This window comes from Hoplias malabaricus, chromosome 9 (assembly GCF_029633855.1).
Source record: "Hoplias malabaricus isolate fHopMal1 chromosome 9, fHopMal1.hap1, whole genome shotgun sequence".
NCBI classification, from domain to species: Eukaryota; Metazoa; Chordata; class Actinopteri; order Characiformes; family Erythrinidae; genus Hoplias; species Hoplias malabaricus.
The window spans coordinates 5149443-5171159 of record NC_089808.1 but is presented as its reverse complement, the minus strand read 5'-3'; the positions used below and the strand labels follow the sequence as shown (position 1 = coordinate 5171159).

At 39.6% G+C, this 21717-nt stretch overlaps 2 protein-coding genes across 5 annotated transcripts; one reads left to right on the top strand and one right to left on the bottom strand.

The window, feature by feature from the left end:
* Positions 1-2725: 2725 nt before the first annotated feature.
* On the top strand, positions 2726-21651 carry LOC136707245 (asialoglycoprotein receptor 2-like). The gene is made up of 4 exons (XM_066681203.1): positions 2726-3065; positions 4671-4786; positions 4952-5040; positions 21494-21651. Exons 1-4 carry the CDS (start codon positions 2898-2900, stop codon positions 21649-21651), a joined length of 531 nt encoding a protein of 176 aa, XP_066537300.1. The 5' UTR covers positions 2726-2897.
* On the bottom strand, positions 7755-21574 carry si:ch1073-220m6.1 (uncharacterized). 4 transcript variants are annotated; one of them, XM_066681337.1, is made up of 8 exons: positions 16471-17128; positions 15733-15816; positions 15079-15372; positions 12977-13234; positions 12659-12792; positions 12130-12258; positions 10062-10220; positions 7755-8046 (listed from the first exon to the last, which is right to left on the bottom strand). In XM_066681337.1, exons 1-7 carry the CDS (start codon positions 16577-16579, stop codon positions 10074-10076), a joined length of 1155 nt encoding a protein of 384 aa, XP_066537434.1. In that variant the 5' UTR covers positions 16580-17128; the 3' UTR covers positions 7755-8046; positions 10062-10073. The 4 variants fall into 4 exon arrangements, with proteins under 4 accessions (XP_066537434.1, XP_066537438.1, XP_066537436.1 ...); XM_066681341.1 differs by lacking the exon at positions 7755-8046 and having other exon boundaries at positions 9861-10220; XM_066681339.1 differs by lacking the exons at positions 7755-8046; positions 16471-17128 and adding an exon at positions 19976-21574 and having other exon boundaries at positions 9862-10220.
* Positions 21652-21717: the final 66 nt, after the last annotated feature.

The window sequence follows — 21717 nt, the reverse complement described above, 5'->3', positions numbered from 1 at the left end:
TCGTGTTATTTACACATTAAACCTTCCGTGTTATAGCGAGTGTGTCCGCCTCCCTGAATCTACTCATCACACCACCCTGACAGAATGACCGATCCAAAGATGGACACAGCTAGCACGGACTACCCATTTAAGAGAGGAGTAATTCGCCGTACTCCGTTCCGCAATGATCCCGTGGAGGAGGCGTTAAGGGCGGCTTCGGATTGGAGTCAACGGCTTCAGAGCATGTCCGGTGTGGTTCCTTTCCCCCGAACAGAGGAATCGATTCATGAATCGAGTGATTCCTCCAGCGGGAATCGACGGAGCCGGAGGAGAAAGCAGGCTAAAAACCCAGCTCCAGAGAATTACCCCCTCAGGTCCGGAGAGATTTTTGGGGGGGCGTTATGGACAAGGGCTGTTAGCCTCAGAGCACAGGACATGGGGAATGAGGCTAACAGAGGCGCATCTCCGGGGGAACTACGGTTAGAGAAGTCCCTCGAGAGTGCGCCCAAACCCGCTAAATCCACAACTCGTGCTCGCCGAGCAGCACGAGCACCTGCCTCGCTGGGCGTTTCAACTCCTGCTCCCGTAAAAGCGGCACCTCCGGCCGCTCCTGTTCCTGGAAGAGCGGCACCTCCGGCCGCACCTGGCTCCATGAGCGCGACGCCTCCGGCCGCGCCTGTCTTCCTCAGCGCGGCGCCTCCGGCCGCGCCTGTCTTCCTCAGCGCGGCGCCTACGGCCGCGCCTGTCTCCATGGACGACGTCGCTGCAGGGCCTCCTGTTTCCATGGACGCCGTCGCTAGGCACCCAGTTCCCAAGCACCGCTCTGCGCTCACTCCTGACATCCAGGAGAAGCTTACAGGCCTCATGGCACGCCTGGAGCTCTCCTTGAAGGCGGCGCGCGCCTCTCCTGTCTTCATGAGAGCGACGCCCGCCTCTCAAGTCTCCGTGGACGACGGCACAGATTCCTCTGCCTCCGTGGACGTCGTCGCACGTTCCCCAGTCTTCGTGGACGACGGCGCAGATTCCTCTGCCTCCGTGGACGTCGTCGCACGTTCTCCAGTCTCCGTGGACGACGGCGCAGATTCCTCTGCCTCCGTGGACGTCGTCGCACGTTCTCCAGACTCCGTGGACGACGGCGCAGACTCCTCTGCCTCCGTGGACGTCGTCGCACGTTCTCCAGTCTCCGTGGACGACGGCGCAGATTCTTCTGCCTCCGTGGACGTCGTCGCACATTCTTCAGTCTCCGTGGACGACGGCGAAGATTCTTCTGCCTCCGTGGACGTCGTCGCACGTTCTCCAGTCTCCGTGGACGACGGCGAAGATTCTTCTGCCTCCGGGGACGTCGTCGCACTTTCTCCAGTCTCCGTGGACGACGTCGCAGATTCCTCTGCCTTCGTGGACGTCGTCGCACATCCTCCTGACTTTTTGGATGACGTCGTCGCAGTTCCGTCTGCCTCCGTGGATGACGTCGTCGCAGTTCCGTCTGCCTCCGTGGATGACGTCGTCGCAGTTCCGTCTGCCTCCGTGGATGACGTCGTCGCAGTTCCGTCTGCCTCCGTGGATGACGTCGTCGCAGTTCCGTCTGCCTCCGTGGATGACGTCGTCGCAGTTCCTTCTGCCTCCGTGGATGTCGTCGCAGGGTCTCCAGTCTCCGTGAGTAAGGCTCCCTCAGCCACTCCTATCTCCATGACTGTGGCTTCAGCCGTGTCTACTCCTGTGACTTTGGTTACGGCCGTTTCTGCCCATGAGACTGTGGCTCCGGCCGTTTCTGCCCATGAGACTGTGGCTCCGGCCGTTTCTGCCCATGAGACTGTGGCTCCGGCCGTTTCTGCCCATGAGACTGTGGCTCCGGCCGTTACTAAGCCTGTGACTGTGGCTCCGGCGCCAAGGACTTCGAGGCCAATCCCCAGAACTGTACCCAGGCTGGCACCTTGGACAGTCCCACAGACACATGCCAGTCCTGGGTACCACCCAGTTGTTTTTGTCCCTTTCTCTGTCCCTGTTCTGGTTCCTGTCTCTGTCCTTGTCCCTGTGCCTTTGTCTGCTTTTCTTTCACTTCCAGTCCCTGTCACTGTGTTCGTCTCTATCCCTGTAAATGTCATGGTTCCTGTACCCCTGCCAAGTCCAGTCCAGTTCCCTGTTAGGCCTTTCCAGTACCCTGTTAAACCCTTTGTCCAGTCTCATGTCCAGTTCCCAGTCCCATCACCTGTCTTGTCACGTGTATCTGCTCCTGTTCCGTCTCAGTCCCCATTTAGTGTTCAATCAAAGGTTCAGTCACGTGTGTTTTCTCCTGTCTTCTCTCGTTTCCCTTTTCCATTCTGAGTCTTTTCTAGTTTGTCTTGTTTCTTCTGGCCCCCTCCTGCGCCAGCTCCTGGAGAGTCTCGTTTTTCGCGCTCCGGGAGTTGCGTGTCTTGGGGGGGGCGTCTGTCACATCTTGACACTTTCTGGTTTGTTTTCCCCTTTCTATTGGGCTCTCTCTTTGTTGTTTTCCTATCCCTGCACATGGCTTTGTTTATGTTCATTCCTAGCTCCGCCTTCGTTCCGCCTCTCTGTAATTGTCCTCGTTATCTGTGTCAGGTGTGTCTAGTTAGTTCATGTATTTAAGCCCTCTTCCCTCACTTCCTGGTATCGGTCATTTTGTTGTTGTTAGGTTTTGTTCGTTTGCTTGTTTGTTTCTTGTTTCTCTAGCTTGTTTTCTCGTTTCTCGTGCCTCGTTCTGTCTCCTGCCTGTTTCATGCCCCAGTCCTCTAGTGTTGTCTCCTGCTCTTTCTCATGTTTTGTTATTGCGTGTTATTCGTCAACTTCGTTTGTCGTGTTATTTACACATTAAACCTTCCGTGTTATAGCGAGTGTGTCCGCCTCCCTGAATCTACTCATCACACCACCCTGACAAACATTTTCTCTCCAAATGTTAACAAATGTTCTCTGCTCTGAAAGAGGGTGATGCTTGCTGTGCTAAGGGCTGGAAATACTTCAGTGGAAAGTGCTACTACTTTTCTACTGATTACAAGACATGGACTGCCAGTAGAGATGCTTGTGTGGCTGAGGGAGGAGACTTGGTGATTGTCAGCAGTACAGAAGAGCAGGTATGATACTCAAATATAAATGTGACTTATTCCATAACACTCACTGATAGATTGGGTGGAGATTAAGCCGCATTAAGTTCCTATTGCTTCAAATGTTTACAAGTTTTAAATAAGGCCCACTGCTTACAGTAGCTTTTATTATTATATTAAAGATAAGGACAGCACGGTGGCGCAGCAGGTAGGTGTCGCAGTCACACGGCTCCAGGGACCTGGAGGTTGTGGGTATGATTCACGCTCCGGGTGACTGTCTGTGAGGAGTGTGGTGTGTTCTCCCTGTGTCTGCGTGGGTTTCCTCTGGGTGCTCCGGTTTCCTCCCACAGTCCAAAAACACACGTTGGTAGGTGGATTGGCGACTCAAAAGTGTCCGTGAGTGTGAGTGTGAGAGTGTGTGTAGCCCTGTGAAGGACTGGCACCCCTGCCAGGGTGTATTCCCGCCTTGCGCCCAACTATTTCAGGTAGGCTCTGGACCCACTGCAACACTGAACTAGATAAGAGTTACATATAATGAATGAATGAATGAATATATTAAAGAAATACAATCACGGATGTAGAAAACCAAATCAGTCAGTGGCAGCAGTAGACTCTGTGATACTTTGTAATCAGTGTCATAGGGTAAAGCTGTACACAGTAATATATTACAGTAATGTAATATATTCAGTGGTCTGGACCCCTACAGAAGCACCACAGAGCAGGTATGATTTGGGTGGTAGCTCATTCTCAGCGCTGCAGTGACACTGACATGGTGGTGGTGTGTTAGTGTGAAAAACTCATTTGAAAAACAACTGGTGCATTATGAAGTGAAAAACAATGGAAACAGCGAGATTTTGGGCAGCTGAAACCTTCAAACAAGCAAGAATGAGAAGATATTTCACCTTTAAATCTACAGAGACTGGTCTCCTTAGTTCCTTATATATTTACAGAGTGTGTTTAAAAGAAGAGGTGATGCAACACAGTGGTAAACATGCCTCTGTCCAAACTTTTGGAAGGTGTTGCTGGGCAAATATAAAAAAAAAAAAAAACATTAAACTTTCTTAGTGTCAACATACAAATTACTTTATTTGTACTAATTGTCTAATAAATATTTAAATGATTGGCTCATTATTGATTTTGTTTTCATTTACATTTTATAAAGCATCACAATTGCTTTGGAAATGGGATTTATAACAGAATAAAATTATCAAATAAAGCAATAAAGTCAGTGTAATACTTATAAAGATGAGTCATGTTAATGGGTGACATCATCAAGGAATTGATCCAACAGCGTTAGCCATTGTCTGTGTTGTAAAACACTCGGTTCAACTCAGTGTTTGTTAATGAGCTGATCAGGTTTGACTGAGTGTGTTAGAGCAGAGAAATACAAGAATGTACAATGACAGAGTTCCTCCAGGTTTAGCGCTGATTGAGAAACACTAATGTAGTATAATGGTGTTCTCAGTGTTGTCTTCACACAGAGGAAAGTTATATGAATTCAGCTGAAATTTGCTGTTAAAAATAAAGTTTACATTTTTTGTTGACGGTTTAGTTAATCAGACACTGAAGTTCTTTCTGCTGGAGCTGTCTAATGTTTACTGTACAGTTCACTTAGCAGGGTGTTTGTGTTTGTAGGATTTTCTGAATAGGAGGATTTTATTACACTATTATTACTGGGTTGGTCTGACTGATGCTGTGAAGGAGGGAGACTGGCGATGGTTAGATGGAACACCACTCAGTGCTACACCACGGTAAGTCCATTTCAGACTCAGCTGTAAAATACCACACACGTGATTTCTGAACTATATCTACTGTAGATTACAGCTCTAGCTCTGATTTAGTAAAAATATCTTTTTAATATATTTTTAAAAATGGCACATTGTGACAAATAATGATTTATTTTTCTTGTTTTCCAGGATCTGGTATTCAAACCAGCCTGATAACTGGAAGGGAACGAGAGGTAGACATTCTGAAGGAGAGGACTGTGCTGCAATGGCCCTACGTAGTACGTCATATCTTTTATTCAATATTTTATACAAATTCTGTGATGACAGATTTTATCACATCTGTGAGGCAAAAACACAAATAAAATAAACAAATTACAATTATGACAGAAATGAGAGGGCTCTAAAAACATATGCTCCTTATACTTTTTATGTTCATTTTTAGTGTTTCCTTCGTAGGGGAATGTGGGGAATTTGTGGGAGTCTTTTACTTTTAATTGATTCATTTTATTTTTGTTAATTGAGCCTGAAGTAGGAAAGGCAAGGAAGGTGAGCTCAGAAAGACTTGGGCTGGAGTTGTGGGCAGCTGCTGCTGGGACGAAAGCTGAAGCCAGGGTCATTGATTGAAAAGGAGGGGTTGGGATGGGGGTGAGGAGTGAAAAAATCAAAGCAAAAAAATAATTACTAAATCAGTTTAGTTCATGACAAGATCGGGATCTTAATATCAGAGGATGACTGATATATAAAGTTTTAAAATTTATTTCATCCCTTGATATTAAGAACCTAGTGTTGTCATGAGCTAAAGTGATTTAGTAATAATTAATTTATTAGATATTTTTTCACAGTATACAGCCCTTAGATATCTGTATGAATATGAAGTGTTATTATCTGTTTACTAACATTTTCAGAAATGACGAGGCACTGACACAGTTTTCTCTGGATCTCCCCTCCAGTGAAAATGAAATGTTAAAATTAAATCTTGTTAAATTGGTTTTCTTCAAAACCTTGTTGCTTCTGTCTGGATTTACATTAAATTATAAGAATGAAATGAGAATGAAAGAATGAAACATGAACACAAGATGCTGTGAGATTATTGATTGTCATACTCGTCTTATTTTTTGTGTAGCTCTTATATTTCATTACATGTCTGTAATTACATAAACGAGAAAATGCGGTCCCATGTTATATTAAGTGCCTTTAATTACTGTGTAGTTATACATGAACAGCATATGCAACAACATTGTAACAATTGATGAATTAGTGCCTGTTACAGATGGATTACAGTAGCAAAGCTTATGGAATTACATATGTTTATCAACTTTACTTTTGCCTTTTGTAATTACACAAGTGGATCTTCATAGTTGTAACAGCATATTCTCTCTACACAGTTATTAGAGACTATATAAAGTGGGACAAGAAGATGAAGATGATTGTCTATAAATGACAAATACATGTAATAAACTATAACGCAGGGTTGGGTGCTATGATTAACTTATGATATATCCATAGCAAATAAACTGAATGAACTATAAAACTAAATCAATGGCTCTGATTAACCTGGGCTACACTACCAACCTGGGAGGGTGAGACTAACATCATCTCCTCTGTGACAGTAAGCCAGCCATGCTTCTTTCCAGGCTGCAGTTAAACAACACCACTGGACAGTTAGCAGATGTCATGCCTAGCATCATGTTTATTGATGAGAGAGAGTTAGGGCCATCATACCCACAAAGAGAGTGAGACCAGTTTTCTATCTGACTCCCAGTCTCAGAAAGCTGATGTATCACTTGGAATCAAACCAACGATCAAACAGTGACAGGGCAAACGCAATAAGTAACCTGTGTTTACAAGTTATCTATTCCCACACCTTACTAACACATGTCTCACTAATTATGACACAATTTCTGTGTCGTAGTAAGCTGTGGCCAGGACTATCACCCAGCACAGCAAATATATATAGAAAGAGATTCAGCCAGTTCTGGTTTTGAAGTGTATAAACCGTGCTCTACATTAAGATTTTGCTGTCTTTAGGACTGTTTTTGTAGGGCCTGGACTGTCCTGTAGATGGCACTGTAAGTCAATGACCTTTCAGCCCAGAAACAGTTTACATATAGTACATTAATTTAGGAATCGTTTCTTTTTTATGCTCAGGAACCAGACAGTTCAGTAGTGAATGGTAGGTTCTGGCCACAAGGTTGATAACCACTTCCTTGTGTTCAGGTCAGTGTAGCCTGCAGCTCAGGTATTCCAGCTGAGAGATTGGAAGTGGCTTTACTCTGTGTTCTATCCAAAGCTTTCCTTGTGGGATTTCAAGTGCCAGGTTAATGTTTTACATATTCTCAAATGGATTACTTGGGTTACTCTATAAAGTGAGATATCTCAGAATATTCATTCATTCATTATCTGTAACCCTTAACCAGTTCAGGGTTGCGGTGGGTCCAGAGCCTACCTGGAATCACTGGGCACACCAGTCCTTCACAGGGCAACACACACTCACACATTCACTCACACCTACGAACACTTTTGAGTCGCCAATCCATCTACCAACCCGTGTTTTTGGACCATGGGAGGAAACTGGAGCACCTGGAGGAAACCCACACAGACACAGGGAGAACACACCACACTCCTCACAGACAGTCACCCAGAGTTGGACTCAAACCCACAACCTCCAGGTCCCTGGAGCTGTGTGACTGCGATGCATCCTGCTGCACCACAATGCCAATCTCAGAATACAATAAAATGCATTATTATTGTTGATGTTGTGGTTGTTATTATTATACATTATATTTATATAGCACTTTTCAACTCAAAACCTTTTACAATAATCAATCCTTAGTAAACACTGATACACATATAAAAACAGAGCATATGCAGTATACAGAACATTAACAAACAGTACAAAACAAGCATGAATAGTTAAGATTTATGGAATATTATAAGCAAGGGAGAAAAGATATTTTTTGAGGTTTGATATAATGATCTGGTTAGACAAACAGCAAAAAAATGTTTTAATTTTAAGCCATGTTACATATCTGGCTCATAATTTATGCGTGAATTCATATGCTGTATGTGACAAAAATGTACCTTCACTTTCAGCAGTGGTAAAAAATACAAATATATTAGATTTGATTTGGTGTGTTAAGCTGAGCATGCTGTTGGTACCAAGCTTCCTGACCTGCAGACCTCTACATCAAACGTGTTGAACCAGGCCCAAGAAGGTGAAGTACCTCAGCCATCCAAACAATGGCGTCTTCTCTCTGCTGCGGTCAGGGAAATACTTTTGCCCTCTGAAGATAAACACAGTAAGGATAAGAGGAACTTCTTCCCACAAGCCATCGAGGCTCTGAATCAAGAACAGTAACTAGGATTACATCACACACTAGACTTTTTCACAGGACATCACAGGATTGTACAGTTCATTTCTTTATTGCACACCAACTGTTAGCCGCTTACATTGTTATATGTTTGTCATTTTCTTATGTTTATTTTATATCCTTGTATTTATCTTCATATATTTTTCACTTATCTCTATCTTACACATTTTAACTTTATTATTTAATGGGACTGGACAGTCATCAAAGCATTTCACTGCTGGCTGTAGAGTGTGAGACTATGTATTTGATGAATATACTTTGATTTGATTTGTATATTCCTCCCTTCTGCTAACCCCGCTGTCCTCCCCCAACCTCCACACCCCGTTCCACTGCAGTCAGCTCACAACTGTTCGGATCTAATTTCTCCATCACAAACCAGGTGAGGAAACAACTCAGAATTGAGGCTAGGAAGGCTCCTGGCCCAGATGTCATCAGCTCAAGGTTTCTTATGTCCTGTGAAGACCAGATGTGTGGGATAATTTACCACATGTCCAACATGAGCCTCAGCTTGTGGCTGGGGATAGTGCCGCAGCTGTGGAAAAAAACAGTGCCAAAAAACCGCTACCTCAAGGTCCTACACAGCTACAAGCCCATGGCTTTGACATCACACTTGATGAATAAACTGTCTCCTCCTGTGTCTGTGAACATGCAAAAAAAGGATATAGAGATATTGGGCTCCTACAATTACCTGGGTTTTCACCTGAACAGTAAACTAGACTAGACTTCACCTTCTGACTAGACTCAGGTCTTTTAGACTCAGTTTTTACACTCTGCTAGCATCAGTCAAATGTTATGGAGTGGTTCGCTGCGGCAAGCTACTACTGACAAGAAGAGACTCAGTAAGCTGAGCAAGAAGTCCAGTTCTGTCCTGGGATGTTCTCTTCACACAGTGGTGGTGGTGGGAACAGCTTCATTAGTGACAGTAGATACAGTAAGTAACAGTAGTAGTGAGAGATACATCAGGTCTTTCCTTATTGCTGCAGTCAGACTCTGTAAAATAGTCTGCTCTCAGTAGTCTACAATCAGTAGTCACCAAATCTGACAAAACAGCCATGCATTATCACTTTTGACTGTTTAGTTCAGTGTATACAAATTGTGAAATGGTGTATCCTTTAATTGTATATACAAATATATTTTTATATTTTGACTTTTAACACTAGTGTATACTCTCAATACTTCTGTAGAATCGTCTTTGCTGCTATTAACTGACATTTTGCCGTGGGGCTAATTGAGGATTATTTAATCGATCAATTTATCTAACTTTATTTACCTTTAGACTCTTTCATAGCCCTGTCTGTAGTACCTTTGTATGGAATTTAACAAATGAGTTTTTAATAAATTGGATTTGGGAATGCAGCTGACAGAAAACAATAAGTATTTTATCTGTGAAGCTAACTAGATTATCGTTGTACTGTCACTTTAAGAAACGTTTAGCTGAACTTTAGCTGTACAAAACGGTTCATTTGGTTAGGTCTTCAAAACATTTTCAGAGGTGCTTCCTGAGCATAGCAGGAAACTGATACTGATATGACTGTTCTGGTTGTGATCGAAATTTCTGCAAAACTTGTGTACAAAAAATCTGTGTACTGTGTACTTTTGCACTGTGCAGGCAATACCCTGTCATACTTTTTTATGTATAGAACTCTCTGAAGGTTTAGTTCTCTGCTGCTTCAGAGATTGAATTCCAGAAGTATAAATAATAATAAAGATGCCATAAATTACTGAATACTTTATTTAAAGAAATACCTCTCTATATATATATATGCTTTTGTATGTACAAAGAAAATTATTCATACAGTATATATATATATTTATTCATATAATTTTAGTTGCATAAAGACAAATGTCTAAATATATGATGAAAGAAATACAGAAATATTCTCAGTTGTGTAGATTACAAACAGTGATGAGTTTTTCAGATACTTTACTGGTATTGGTTGTTATTTCTGCCCCAGTTTCCAGTAAACTGTAAGTTGTTTATCAGATTCCTCTTCTGTTTCTGCACTCACATGTTTTTTCTTTTCCTCCAAAGGTGCTTCCTGAGTCTCATTTGACATTTGTACACTTGCACCTTGGGGAGCCTTGACCTATAAAAAAAAAAAAGAATTTTTCAATTTCAATAATCCCACCTTAAAATAAGTCTGAACTAATAATGTTCAAATGTAAATTGTCTTCTTTGGACACTGAAACATTTGGTTTCAAATGCAAAAATATTAATTTTGTCTTTTATTCAGCAAAACGTTTATTTATTTACTGTTTTAAATGCTGATTTTGTATATGACGGCAACAAGATAATATTAAAAATATTGGTTCTTTAGTTTCTGAGGAGACCAACTTTTAAAATTCTGAAAGATAAATGTTTTCCAACTGTTGCTTGCTACAGGATTTTGCCTGCTCATTCTTTCTAATAGTTTTTAATTGTGTTTTCACTGTGTGACAGGTGTGGAGTGCAGGTATGCCAGTTTCACACTGACTGTTTTACTACAAAGCCTTTCTGTTGCAATATGTGCCAAATAGAGTATAGCAATGTTGCAAGGCCTTTCCGTGGAAAAAAAGATCATCTGGTTGGCAGCATATAATGCTCCAAAACCTTTATATATCTATAAGCGCCTAGTGAAGGCAGCATTTTTGGTGCTTGGTGTTTTCCACTTTGCATGGTGTAATGTGAGTGGACAGTGTGTGTGAGAATTGTTACTGAGCACTGATTTCCACTACAGAATCAATTAGAATCAAAGTCGGTTTTAAATGCAGAGCCATTTGAGGGATAAAAGGTCAAGCACATCCAACATTAGCGTTCAGTCTTTAAAGTAACAGTAACAGTAATTAATAGATTTCTCCAGATTGTATGAGTATTTTAATGATACGAAATATGGTTATTTTCTTTAGGTTGAGAAATATTGTTCTGAAATTGTTTCACTAATTGCCCATGCACTCCTTCACAGAGTGATGAATCCCTCCCTGTCTTACTTCTGATAACCCAGCCTCACTGCGACACACTTTTTATACGCTGTTATATTACTGCCTGGTTTGCCATTAACCTGGATTTTCTTTCATTGTTGTTGGGGGTTTCATGTTTCTCGTTTTTTGTCTTAGTATTAAAACATGTTTTTCCTTTTGTTGCCCTGTCCTAACATTTTTTTAAGTGTGTTATATTTCTTAAATCATATTTCCACACTTGAGTTTTCCTGAATTATCTTTAATTAATTAAGTGTTTAAATCTTTTGCGCATCATTGCACAATATAAAACAATATTTTATAAAATAATAATTTGTATTTTGCACATTATCCCAAAATATTTGGAGACAGGGTGTTGTGGGTTATTTTTTATGTATCTATCTGTTCCCTTCAGTGTAGTCCATGACAGACATAATGTTATAACAGTAACAATGGCTTCATTTAAATATTAGAGAATTAATTTGAAACATTTCCTCATGAGTGGGTTGTGCACAGGAATCTGAAGCACTAACTGGAGTGTGACTGTCACCTGACAACAGTTTTGGGCCTTTTTTTTCTTCCTGTATTTGGCTATTTTTAAATTTTGTTTACTGTGATTAAAAGGCCTCTCAGAATAGATATGTTTAGCAGTAAAATATTTACTTTTTTATAGATTTTATCAATGTACAGTAACAAAAATTAGCGATAAGAAAGATTTATATGTTCTACAGAAATCCTAGAGTCTCAGAAACCTCAGCTCAGTTTCCCAAAGACATTTTAGTGTTAAGATCAGCTTAACAGGGTAAGAGCATGTTCAGTGTGATGCTCACTCTACCCCTTAAGTATCTTGTTTGTACTAAGAGGTTTGTGGGAAACTAAGCCCTGCTTTGTAAGACTTTATTGCTGAGATCGAACAAAAAGTATTTGACCTGCCTTTGATATTTTTCATGAGAAGTGTGCATCCCTGCCACGATTACTCACCAACATATTAACCTATGACATTCTGTGTATAATTACATCTATCTGAGTTCAGCGAAAGAAAAGAAGATGTGGAAAATTTACGCGATTTGAAGGAACATCGTAGACTGTTGTTGGTGACGTTGTTGCGGCACTGTTCCCTGTTGGAGGCCGTGGTTTGCACACCTCGCTGTAGATGGTGCTAACAGGGATTTCTTGATGATTGTCATTCTGCTGACAGAGAACAGAAAATCTTAGATACAATTTGTAAGGCTAAATCTGTCAAATGCATTTACCAAGGTGAAGGTTGGTTCTGTTCTTAACAAATGATTGTATTTTGGACAAATTAATGAAAGAGAAATGCCTCGTTTCTTTTCTAAGGGGTTTATCTTGTACAGCAGGTCAAATCTCCGGCTGTTCCATGTGAGAACGGGGATTGAGGCCTGGTGATTTAATCTTTACACGAGAAGACTAAGGCTATTATTAAGGTAATTAATGTGCAATCAAGAACTGCAGAAAATTTTTTGTGTACAAATATTGGGCGAGAGTTACTCACTATCCAAGATGCTGATGTGTATCAAATAGCTTGGGTGCAGCCATTGAGATAGAGCTAGACACAGAACAGTTTATTTACCTTAAATTTTTTTCTGGAGTAGTGAAACACTATAATGCAGATGACGAGAACAAATACTAGTCCGCAGCCTATTGCAGCTGCCTGAATTAGAAAGGAATTAGATGTCTCTTCCACAGTACTGAGTTTTTCTGAACCTAAAAATAATAAGAGAAACAGAAGCCTTTTATCAGTAAATGTTAAAATGATAACAGAGTATCCTAGAATTTTGGAGCATGTTCCTGAATTATTGCCATATATATGAAATGCAAGTAGCATGGTATTTATGTTTATAAATGCTGCTTGACTCAAAATGAACTGAATCAGAGTTCAATCACGTACATGTTTTACTCATGGGTTCTGAGACCTTCTTTGTGCTCACGTGGTTGCTGGCTGTACATTCCATATTTCCAGTGTCAGTTAAAAGTGTCAGAGTAATGTTTAGCTTGGTCAGTGAGGTGTTTGTCGGGGTACATTTCTGCGTATCACAATCATACGTTGCTGATTCACCACCGGCAGAACATTTTACAGAGTAACGACAGACATCAGTGGAGGAATTCAGCAGGAGGGGATTGTCAATGACCGGCTTCGAGACGGCAGCTAGAACAATAACAAAGAGGTCATTAATAATGGGAAATACTGTAGTTTCAACCTGAAAAGTATCCCTCACACATGTAAGTACCAATGATAAGTTTACAGATGATTTACTATGAACTCTGAACAGTAAACAGTTGAAGCGCTAGTGATAATTTCATATAAATTATTTTCCTTAATATACCAGTTTAATTCATTCATTCATTATCTGTAACCGCTTATCCAATTCAGGGTCGCGGTGGTTCCAGAGCCTACCTGAAATCATTGAGCGCAAGGCGGGAATACACCCTGGAGGGGGCGCTAGTCCTTCACAGGGCAACACAGACACACACACACATTCACTCACACCTACGGACACTTTTGAGTCGCCAATCCACCTACCAACGTGTGTTTTTGGACTGTGGGAGGAAACCGGAGCACCCGGAGGAAACCCACGCAGACACAGGGAGAACACACCAACTCCTCACAGACAGTCACCCGGAGCGGGAATCGATATACCAGTTTAATACCAGTGCTAAATATTTTGAGTGTGTATTAATGGTGTTTTTATACATTTACAACCCTTTCCACAGTAGTGTAATATATTCAAATCAATTTATCAGCAATCACTGTCTGACTGGGGATCAGAGTGTCACCTCACTGTAGAGGTTTTTGGGACACTGTTTTATGTGGAATTTATGTTAAGGGCTTTCAAGTATCAACCCAAGCTGCTAATTTAATGCTCACCTACAACATATCATTCAATTAGGACTTTGACTACAGCAACCAAACTTGACTAAATACAAAGTTTTATTGTTGATCCAAGCCATTAATACTTGGTCTGCTGCACAACACTCCTTGAGCTCCATGTAATGGACTGCAGTCCATTGTCTTGCAGGATTTTCTGATAGAGAGCTAAAATCATGGTTCGGACATTTATGACTGGTTTGGAGCTAATCATATCCACATCATTTGACTAATGGTATGATGTGTTAGTTCTTAGTTATTCCAATCTTTCAAAATCTTCTACTTTCCTCACATTGGTCCTTAGGAAATGTTCCAAATATCTTAGAGGTCATTAAGTTATTTTTGCAACTATGTAACAAGACTATATTTGCCTTGTCATTCTCTCATAGTGGAATGATGAACGCTGATCTCTTGTAAAGTCAACCAGCCCCAGCAGTTCCTTCGATGTGCATTTTTTGTTTTGATGAGCATGGTTGTTTAACGATTAATTTAATGAGGTATTGTCACGCTCTTGGAATTTTTGTTTGACAAACACTTCTGTGAAGATTCCCAATTGTTCCAGGTTTTCTCCAGTCAGAGATAAAAGCTCTCACTATGGTTTCCCAAGGCCATAGAAATAACTTTGAATAACTTCTTTCTAAATTTCTAGTATAACTAACTGTTTGTTGAAACTTTGGCTAGTTGGGTTCTCTTTAAGTGGTGTTCAGTTTTAATGGGGCGGGCAGTAATCATGCCTTTGTGTGTAGTTTAGTTGAATTCTGTTACCAACTAAATTTGGTTAGTAGTTTGATAAAGCAACTAAGGATTGTTATGTTTTTACATGGATCAGCTGATTTTGTGTAACTTTTATTCTTCACTAAATGAAATGTCCAGAGCCTACCTGGAATCATTGGGCGCAAGGCAGGAATACACCCTGGAGGGGGCGCCAGTCCTTCACAGGGCAACACAGACACACATTCACGCACACACTCACACCTACGGACACTTTTTCCATATAAAAAGGTGCATTATTTATTTATTTATTTATTTTGAAGAACAATAAAAATTAATTTGGACAAATATGCAAAGATACTTTTTTGAAAAACCACAAACACTGTTTTGTAATGGATTTGATCACAGCTTACCCTCCACTGTCAGATGAAATTTCGTGCGTATTTGCTCCCACAGACCAAAAGCAGCCTCATAAGGGCCACTGTCCTCCTCTGTCACATTGTTGATAATTAAGGTGAAATCAGATGTACTCACACTATACTTGCCAGGAGCAATAATGCCTGACTTTTGGTTTTCTACAAAAGCTATAAGTCCTTTATCAGTTCTCCACTTGATATTTGTTTCATTCACATATTCCTTTCCCAGTGTGAACTGAACTGCTTTCCCCTTTAGGGCGTAAACCAGCTTATAGTCCTGAGCTTCACTGGCTGAGGATAACAAAGAAATCAAAATGAGTCATCACAAACAGTTATATTTTTTAAAATTAATTCAAATCTTTTATATATTAAAATGCAGCTGAAAGTGCACTTAGTGCAATATATTGTTATATTCTTATACAGTACAACATTTTGACATTGTTAAAAAACACTTGGCCACTGAACGATCAAAAACGATGTACAGCTGAGCCTTTGGGCAGACACCATATAGGACACAACCTATAACACCATATTTGTACAAAATATCTTTCTTAATATAAAGGCTCTAAATGTGTTTAACAACAACAGCCATACAAAATACAAATCATAGTTTAATGCTTAGCCTGTGGTACAAAATTCAGAGCAACAAACCTGTAGCGAAGTTTGTAATGATGAAGGTAACGATGGTGATAGCTATGCGTTGACTGCTGAGCATTTTTGCAGGAAGTGGAATATCTGTAGAGACAAACATTTAAACCACATAAACATACTCTCACACCTGCCACGGCTTGTGTGGGTGAAAAAAAGGAAATAATATGTCAGAGAGAGAAAGAAAAAACTAAAGAGAGACAGAGGCAAGCAAAATAGCTTCAGGTACTTTTTTAAGGTTTCCCAAATACACTGAAATGCACACGTGCACACAGGAAGGATTAAGTTATGAGGGGGAATTTACCAGCTTTTAAAACGCATAAAGTTGTGTTAAATGCCTTACAAATATTAAATGATACAGTGCCTATAGAAAATAATGATACATCGTTAAACTCTTTACCTTTAGTAAAAACCCTGAAAAAAAGCAGTTATTAAAATTTATTTGGTAAAATTCCTGTTGCTGAGAAGTGTAACTATGCTGAACAAAATTATACATGCTACACTTTTGTTTTGCTCCCATTTTTCATGAGCTGACCTCAAAAATCAAAAGACTCAAAAGACTTTTTCTATGTATCTTTTTCTCACAACAGGTCCTTCTCTCATTCACATATTTGTCTAAATCTGTGTTAGTGAGCACATCTTTGCCGAGATAATCCATCCACCTCACAGGTGTGGTGTGCGATTGGCATGCTGACTGCAGGAATGTCCTCCAGAATGTGAATTGAATGTTCATTTCTCTACCATAAGCCGTCTCCAAAGGAGTTTCAGAGAATTTGGCAGTACATTCAACCGGCCTCACAACCGCAGACCACGTGTAACCACACCAGCCCAGGACCTCCACATCCAGCATCTTCACCTCTTAGATCATCTGAGACCAGCCACCCAGACTGCTGCTGTACCAATCGGTTTGCATAACCCAAGAATTTCTGCTCAAGCTGACAGAAACCATCTCAGGGAAGCTCATCTGCATCTGCTCATCGTCCTCATCGGGGTCACCACTTGACTGCAGTTTATCATCAATACCGACCTGAGTGGGCAAATGCTCATATTCGATGGCGTATGGCACATTGGAGAGGTGTTCTCTTCACAGATTAATCCCGGTTTTCACTCTACAGACTGCGTATATGGTTTCGTGTGGGTGAGCGGTTTGCTGAAGTCGACATTGTGACAACGACGTTATGGACAATGAACACAGATGCATTTGATTGATGGCATTTAAATCCTGATGCCCATTCTTGTGTTATTCATCCATGACCATCACCTCACGTTGCAGCATGATCCTCACACAGCCTTTGAAGAGGAGTGGACTTTCCACAGGCCACAATCAACAACCTGATCAACTCTATGCAAAGGAGATGTGTTGCAATGTGTGAAGCAAATGGTGGTCACACTAGATATTGACTGATTTTTGGACCCCCCACTTTGCTCAAGTAACAACCAATCAGACAGCGCCAGGTGGGCAGGTGGTTAACTTTCTAGTACAACAATGACCCAAAACACAACACAGGAAAACGACATTGACTTATGGACAAGAAGGTGAATAATAAGAAGGTGAATGAGTGGTAAGAGTTCGGTCTAAAGCCAAATGAAAATCGAAAAGCCAAATGTAAGTTGTGGATGATGCTGTGAGGAAGAAATGGCCAATATTCCTCAGTGTTGAGTTGCAAAGGTGGTAATTATACACATCCAAACACAATGATGGCTGTTATTTAAGTAAAAGCTGGTAGCATCTACAGAATATTAAATCAGGGGCTGATTCTTTTTCCAACATTTTAATTTTATAAAAATGTTCTCATTACTGTAATGTTTTACATTCGCAATGCATATGTCCACCTAATTTACATAACTGTAAAACTACAAAGCAATATTGTAAGTGTAGCTTTAAAATGGACAATGAATGTAGAAACAAGGAGTAAAAAGTATATTTTTCAATATATTTTAAGTTGAAATTGCAAAAAAAAAAGGATGGTCTTTGATTATATTACATGTCAATCATATGGGGCATCAAATTATTATTATAGAAAATTACGGCTGTAAATATATAGCTACTGTCAGCTAATTTATTGCACTAAACTTTGTAATATTTTAGTCTGAATTAGCTCTGAATCTTTAACCGTGGACTTTTCAGAGTTCTTTATCATTGCTTTCCAATTAAAAACATCTCTCAAAATAGTAACTTTACAGGAGAACGAACAAAAAAACTTCTTAACTCTCAAAGGAATACAATGTATAAAACGTAATTTTGGAGCATTTCTATTGGTTCACTTTTCCTTTTTTCGCACTAATACCTTTTAGATTTCTTGCTCTAAATATTACACTAATATTAACCCACAACTTCATAAGTTTATAGTTAATATATAAGCCCTAATATATTTTGTGTGATGCCTCTGCATGTGTGTGGCATAACTTTGGACATCAGTCCCCACCTTCCTCGCACTCTATCCATGTGACTGAAATTAAAACCGTATTATCTAGAAGAACACAGTGACTATGTGGAAGAAACCTAATGCCCAAGGCAGAAAAAAGGAATGAAGAACAGAAAAGACAACAGAAATATAGAGGTGATGTAATGTAGGACTGAATATAACAGCTGCTTATTCTAATTTTCAGTTTCATCTTAGATGAAGCAGAAAATGTAAATACGCTTCTGTGCTGCTAAAGGTGTAATGGAAAACTACACAAAGCTGATATTTATTTCTTGATGTTTTAACGGATTTCTTCATACAAAAATTCTGATCTATAGTGTATGAAAAATATAGACCTATATATCAGAAATGATAGCATTTAACTATATACCACATAAATATAACATCAACTAATTAACTACAAATATGTTTTTAAAATAGCATTTAGAGAAATTATAATGCAGAGTTTCAGCAAATGCAAATGAACCAAACACCAGGTTGGCAATATTTTGGTTTCAAATCAAGTGAACACGGAGAATCGCTAGTTGTCAGAAGTGTTATAAACCGCCTATGTGTCTTTGGACTACTTTATAAATGAATTGTTAACAATAATATCCTTGTTAACAACAAAAAGTCAAGATAATTCTTGAGGCAATAATTGTTTTTCTAAATTTACACCATCACCCAAGCCTACTAGCTAGGTGAAGTTGATTTGCTAATTTAATAAATAGCTACTAGCAACATTTAGCATCAGTTACACCCACACTACATTCATTAGGGAAAGTTGTAAAGACTGTGGGAATTAAACTGCATAAAAGTTATTCTTTAAAATGAATCTTGCATGAAGCATCCACTGTCTACCTGATGAAACCAAGCTTGTTGGCTAGCTTATAAAGCTGTTAGTCGTGCTTATAATAGTCATCTCTGTTTCAGTGCATTTCATTTTGCCATTGATGGATGTAAGCCTTTATATTTTCATTTAGTTCATTGCATTTGATATGTACAGATTATAGCATGTGAGAGAAGTGCTCACTGAATACATGTTGATGCAAAAATGATAGTTGTGATGTAATCTTACTGCTACTATACTCTTCCTCTTATAATGTAGGTGCTATTAGGTGCTATTATTGACTGGGTTTCCCTCTTAGCAGCTTTGTTAATTAATATATTGTAACACCGAAAGGTCACATGTACTTCTCACTTCTCTTCAGATGCACTTTTGAAATACTGGAAACCCATCCGGGCCTATCCTGGGCCAGGGGGCACCAGCCAAAATCTTGACAAGGGCTCCAATTTTGTCAGAGTCAGCTCTAAATGTAGTAAACTAATAATCCACAAAAATTGAGATACATGTTTTTAACCGGACAGCAATGATATATTTATTTCTAACACGTCTTGTGAGATTAATACCAAACCTTAATTAATGGATTAAATATTAAATGGACTTTGTTGTAATGCTAATCTTAACTATGAACATGTAACATGGAAGATGAAGACACAAAGTTACATAATCAAACAAAGCAGAATGGCCAAGAAATTACTCGCTAAAAAATTGTTTCCTTGAAATTACAGCTTTGTAAAACTAGGTTATAGAACTTTTTCTGATTCGGAGGACAAAACTGATTAAGAAAAAACAGCAGTAGACATTTTTGGTGACTTGGTCACCTGTCTATCATCTGTGTTACAGAGACTTAGACTGAGACTTAGACTGAGATTTGAGATGTGTACAATCACAGACATACATACACAGATTGTAATCTCTGTGCTCAATGCTACTAATAGAAGCAATCACAATAAACATTCTAGAATAAAATTAAATGAAAATAAAGGTGAAACCGTACCTTAAAGGAACCCCAAAATTATGTTGATGTCGGTGTTCCAGTTTACTCTCAAGTGTTTTTCAGAACCATTTCCTTGCATTGCAAATTTGTTTGATGTGCATGAGCGAGTATTGTTGCTGACATCTCATTTCCATTGCTCACAGCTATTCTAATGTAAACAGTAGGATTATGTGCATTAATGCGGTAATACAGTGACTAACTGGATCCACTAGGAAAACAGATTGAGGAGAGATATGACGAAAATTATACATTTTTTTGAGCAAATACGCCAAATTCAGGAAACAGATGTTTGTGACAGTTACTTCACTGGCTGGGTTTTCTAAACCAGAAGTCATTTCTGAATACAATTATTGTTTTACCTTCTCATACCCATGATAACTGACTCATTCCCTGTCCTTTAATGGCTCTGTTAAAGTGGGGAAAAACACTTGCTTGTGTAGGACTGGAGTAAACACCAGAAAAATGGAAAACCAATAGACACCTACACAACGCTACAGGTCTTAATCACTTTGTCCAGGGTGAATCACATTTGCTTAAGTTTCTTTAAACTTGAAAAAGAAAAATAACAGATCTGAACTCTATAGATCTGCATTACATAGATAGTCTTTAATTAAACATATATGATATATATCAGACCAAGAATCACATAGGAAAATTCCTTTACTACAAAATTTGTTTGAGTTTAACCTAGGGCTGGACGATATGGCCAACATTTATATCACAATATTTTGGTCATTACAATGTAATTCCAATATCGATATAAACAACATAAAAGCCACAGAGAATCTAACAAGAACAAACAAGAAACATGACATCAGCATCAAACGTAAACCTCTTGGCTTTGTCAATATTAATAGTTTTAAACCCAACTTTAAAATTGAGGGCAGTGGACTGGGCAGTGCCGTGTAATGAACGTCAGTCGGTGACGAAGGCTGTAAATAATGTATATTGAAATATTGAAAATGTGTTTCAAAATTATAACATTGTTATTGAAATATTATATATTGTTATATATTGATATTGAATTATTGCCCAGCCCTAGTTTACCCTGTCCAAAAAAACCACATATCTCCAAAATAGTAACTTTACAGGAAAAGAAGACTTTATTTCAGGCTAATTTTGGAGCATTTCTCTTGGTCCATTCCTTATGAGATTTTCACACAATGTGAAGTGCGAAACTGTTAAAAAGATGGAGATAAATGTTTTTCTTTGGATAGCCAAATATACCAAATATACCTCATAAGTAGGTGGACTGGCTGTGTGAAATTCTACACAGATGTGAAGCCCTGTGATTGACAGGTGTTCTGTCCAGAGTGTGTGCCCAGTTATTCAGGGCAGGCTCCAGACCCCCCTCAACCCTGGTCAGAATTAAGTGCCTAGAGGAGATGAGTAAATAAATTAATTAATTTATCTTGCCTAACTTGGGGGGGATGTTAGTCTTTAACCTTAAAATGTACACACAAACATATAATAATGTTTCTTTACTTTGGCTGACCACTTCTTCTTCTTCCTTTTCAGGGTCACAGTGTGTCCAGAGCCAACCTGGTTTCATTTGGCACAAGACAGGAGCACACCCTGTGGTGGGAGGCCTCAGACTACAGCGAGCATGTGATAACAATTCTGTCAAGTTTGTCCTTACAAGTGCTAAAATTGCAATGTCTATGACGCAGAGGTGAAAAACTTTGTGCATTTATTAAACATGATAAACATGCATTTATTTGTCATTGTGCAATGAGTCTTCC

Excerpts from the sequence above, each read along its gene's own strand:
- si:ch1073-220m6.1 (XM_066681337.1), bottom strand. The coding sequence starts at position 16,579 with ATGCTGGATGTGGAGGTCCTGGGCTGGTGTGGTTACACGTGGTCTGCG. Across the intron at positions 13,235-15,078 it reads ATTTCATCTGACAGTGGAGG|CTGCCGTCTCGAAGCCGGTC; the intron begins GTAAGCTGTGAT and ends TTATTGTTCTAG. Across the intron at positions 12,793-12,976 it reads AGAACCCATGAGTAAAACAT|GTTCAGAAAAACTCAGTACT; the intron begins GTACGTGATTGA and ends TATTATTTTTAG.
- LOC136707245 (XM_066681203.1), top strand. The coding sequence starts at position 2,898 with ATGTTCTCTGCTCTGAAAGAGGGTGATGCTTGCTGTGCTAAGGGCTGG. Across the intron at positions 3,066-4,670 it reads TCAGCAGTACAGAAGAGCAG|GATTTTCTGAATAGGAGGAT; the intron begins GTATGATACTCA and ends TTGTGTTTGTAG. Across the intron at positions 5,041-21,493 it reads TGCTGCAATGGCCCTACGTA|GGTCACAGTGTGTCCAGAGC; the intron begins GTACGTCATATC and ends CTTCCTTTTCAG.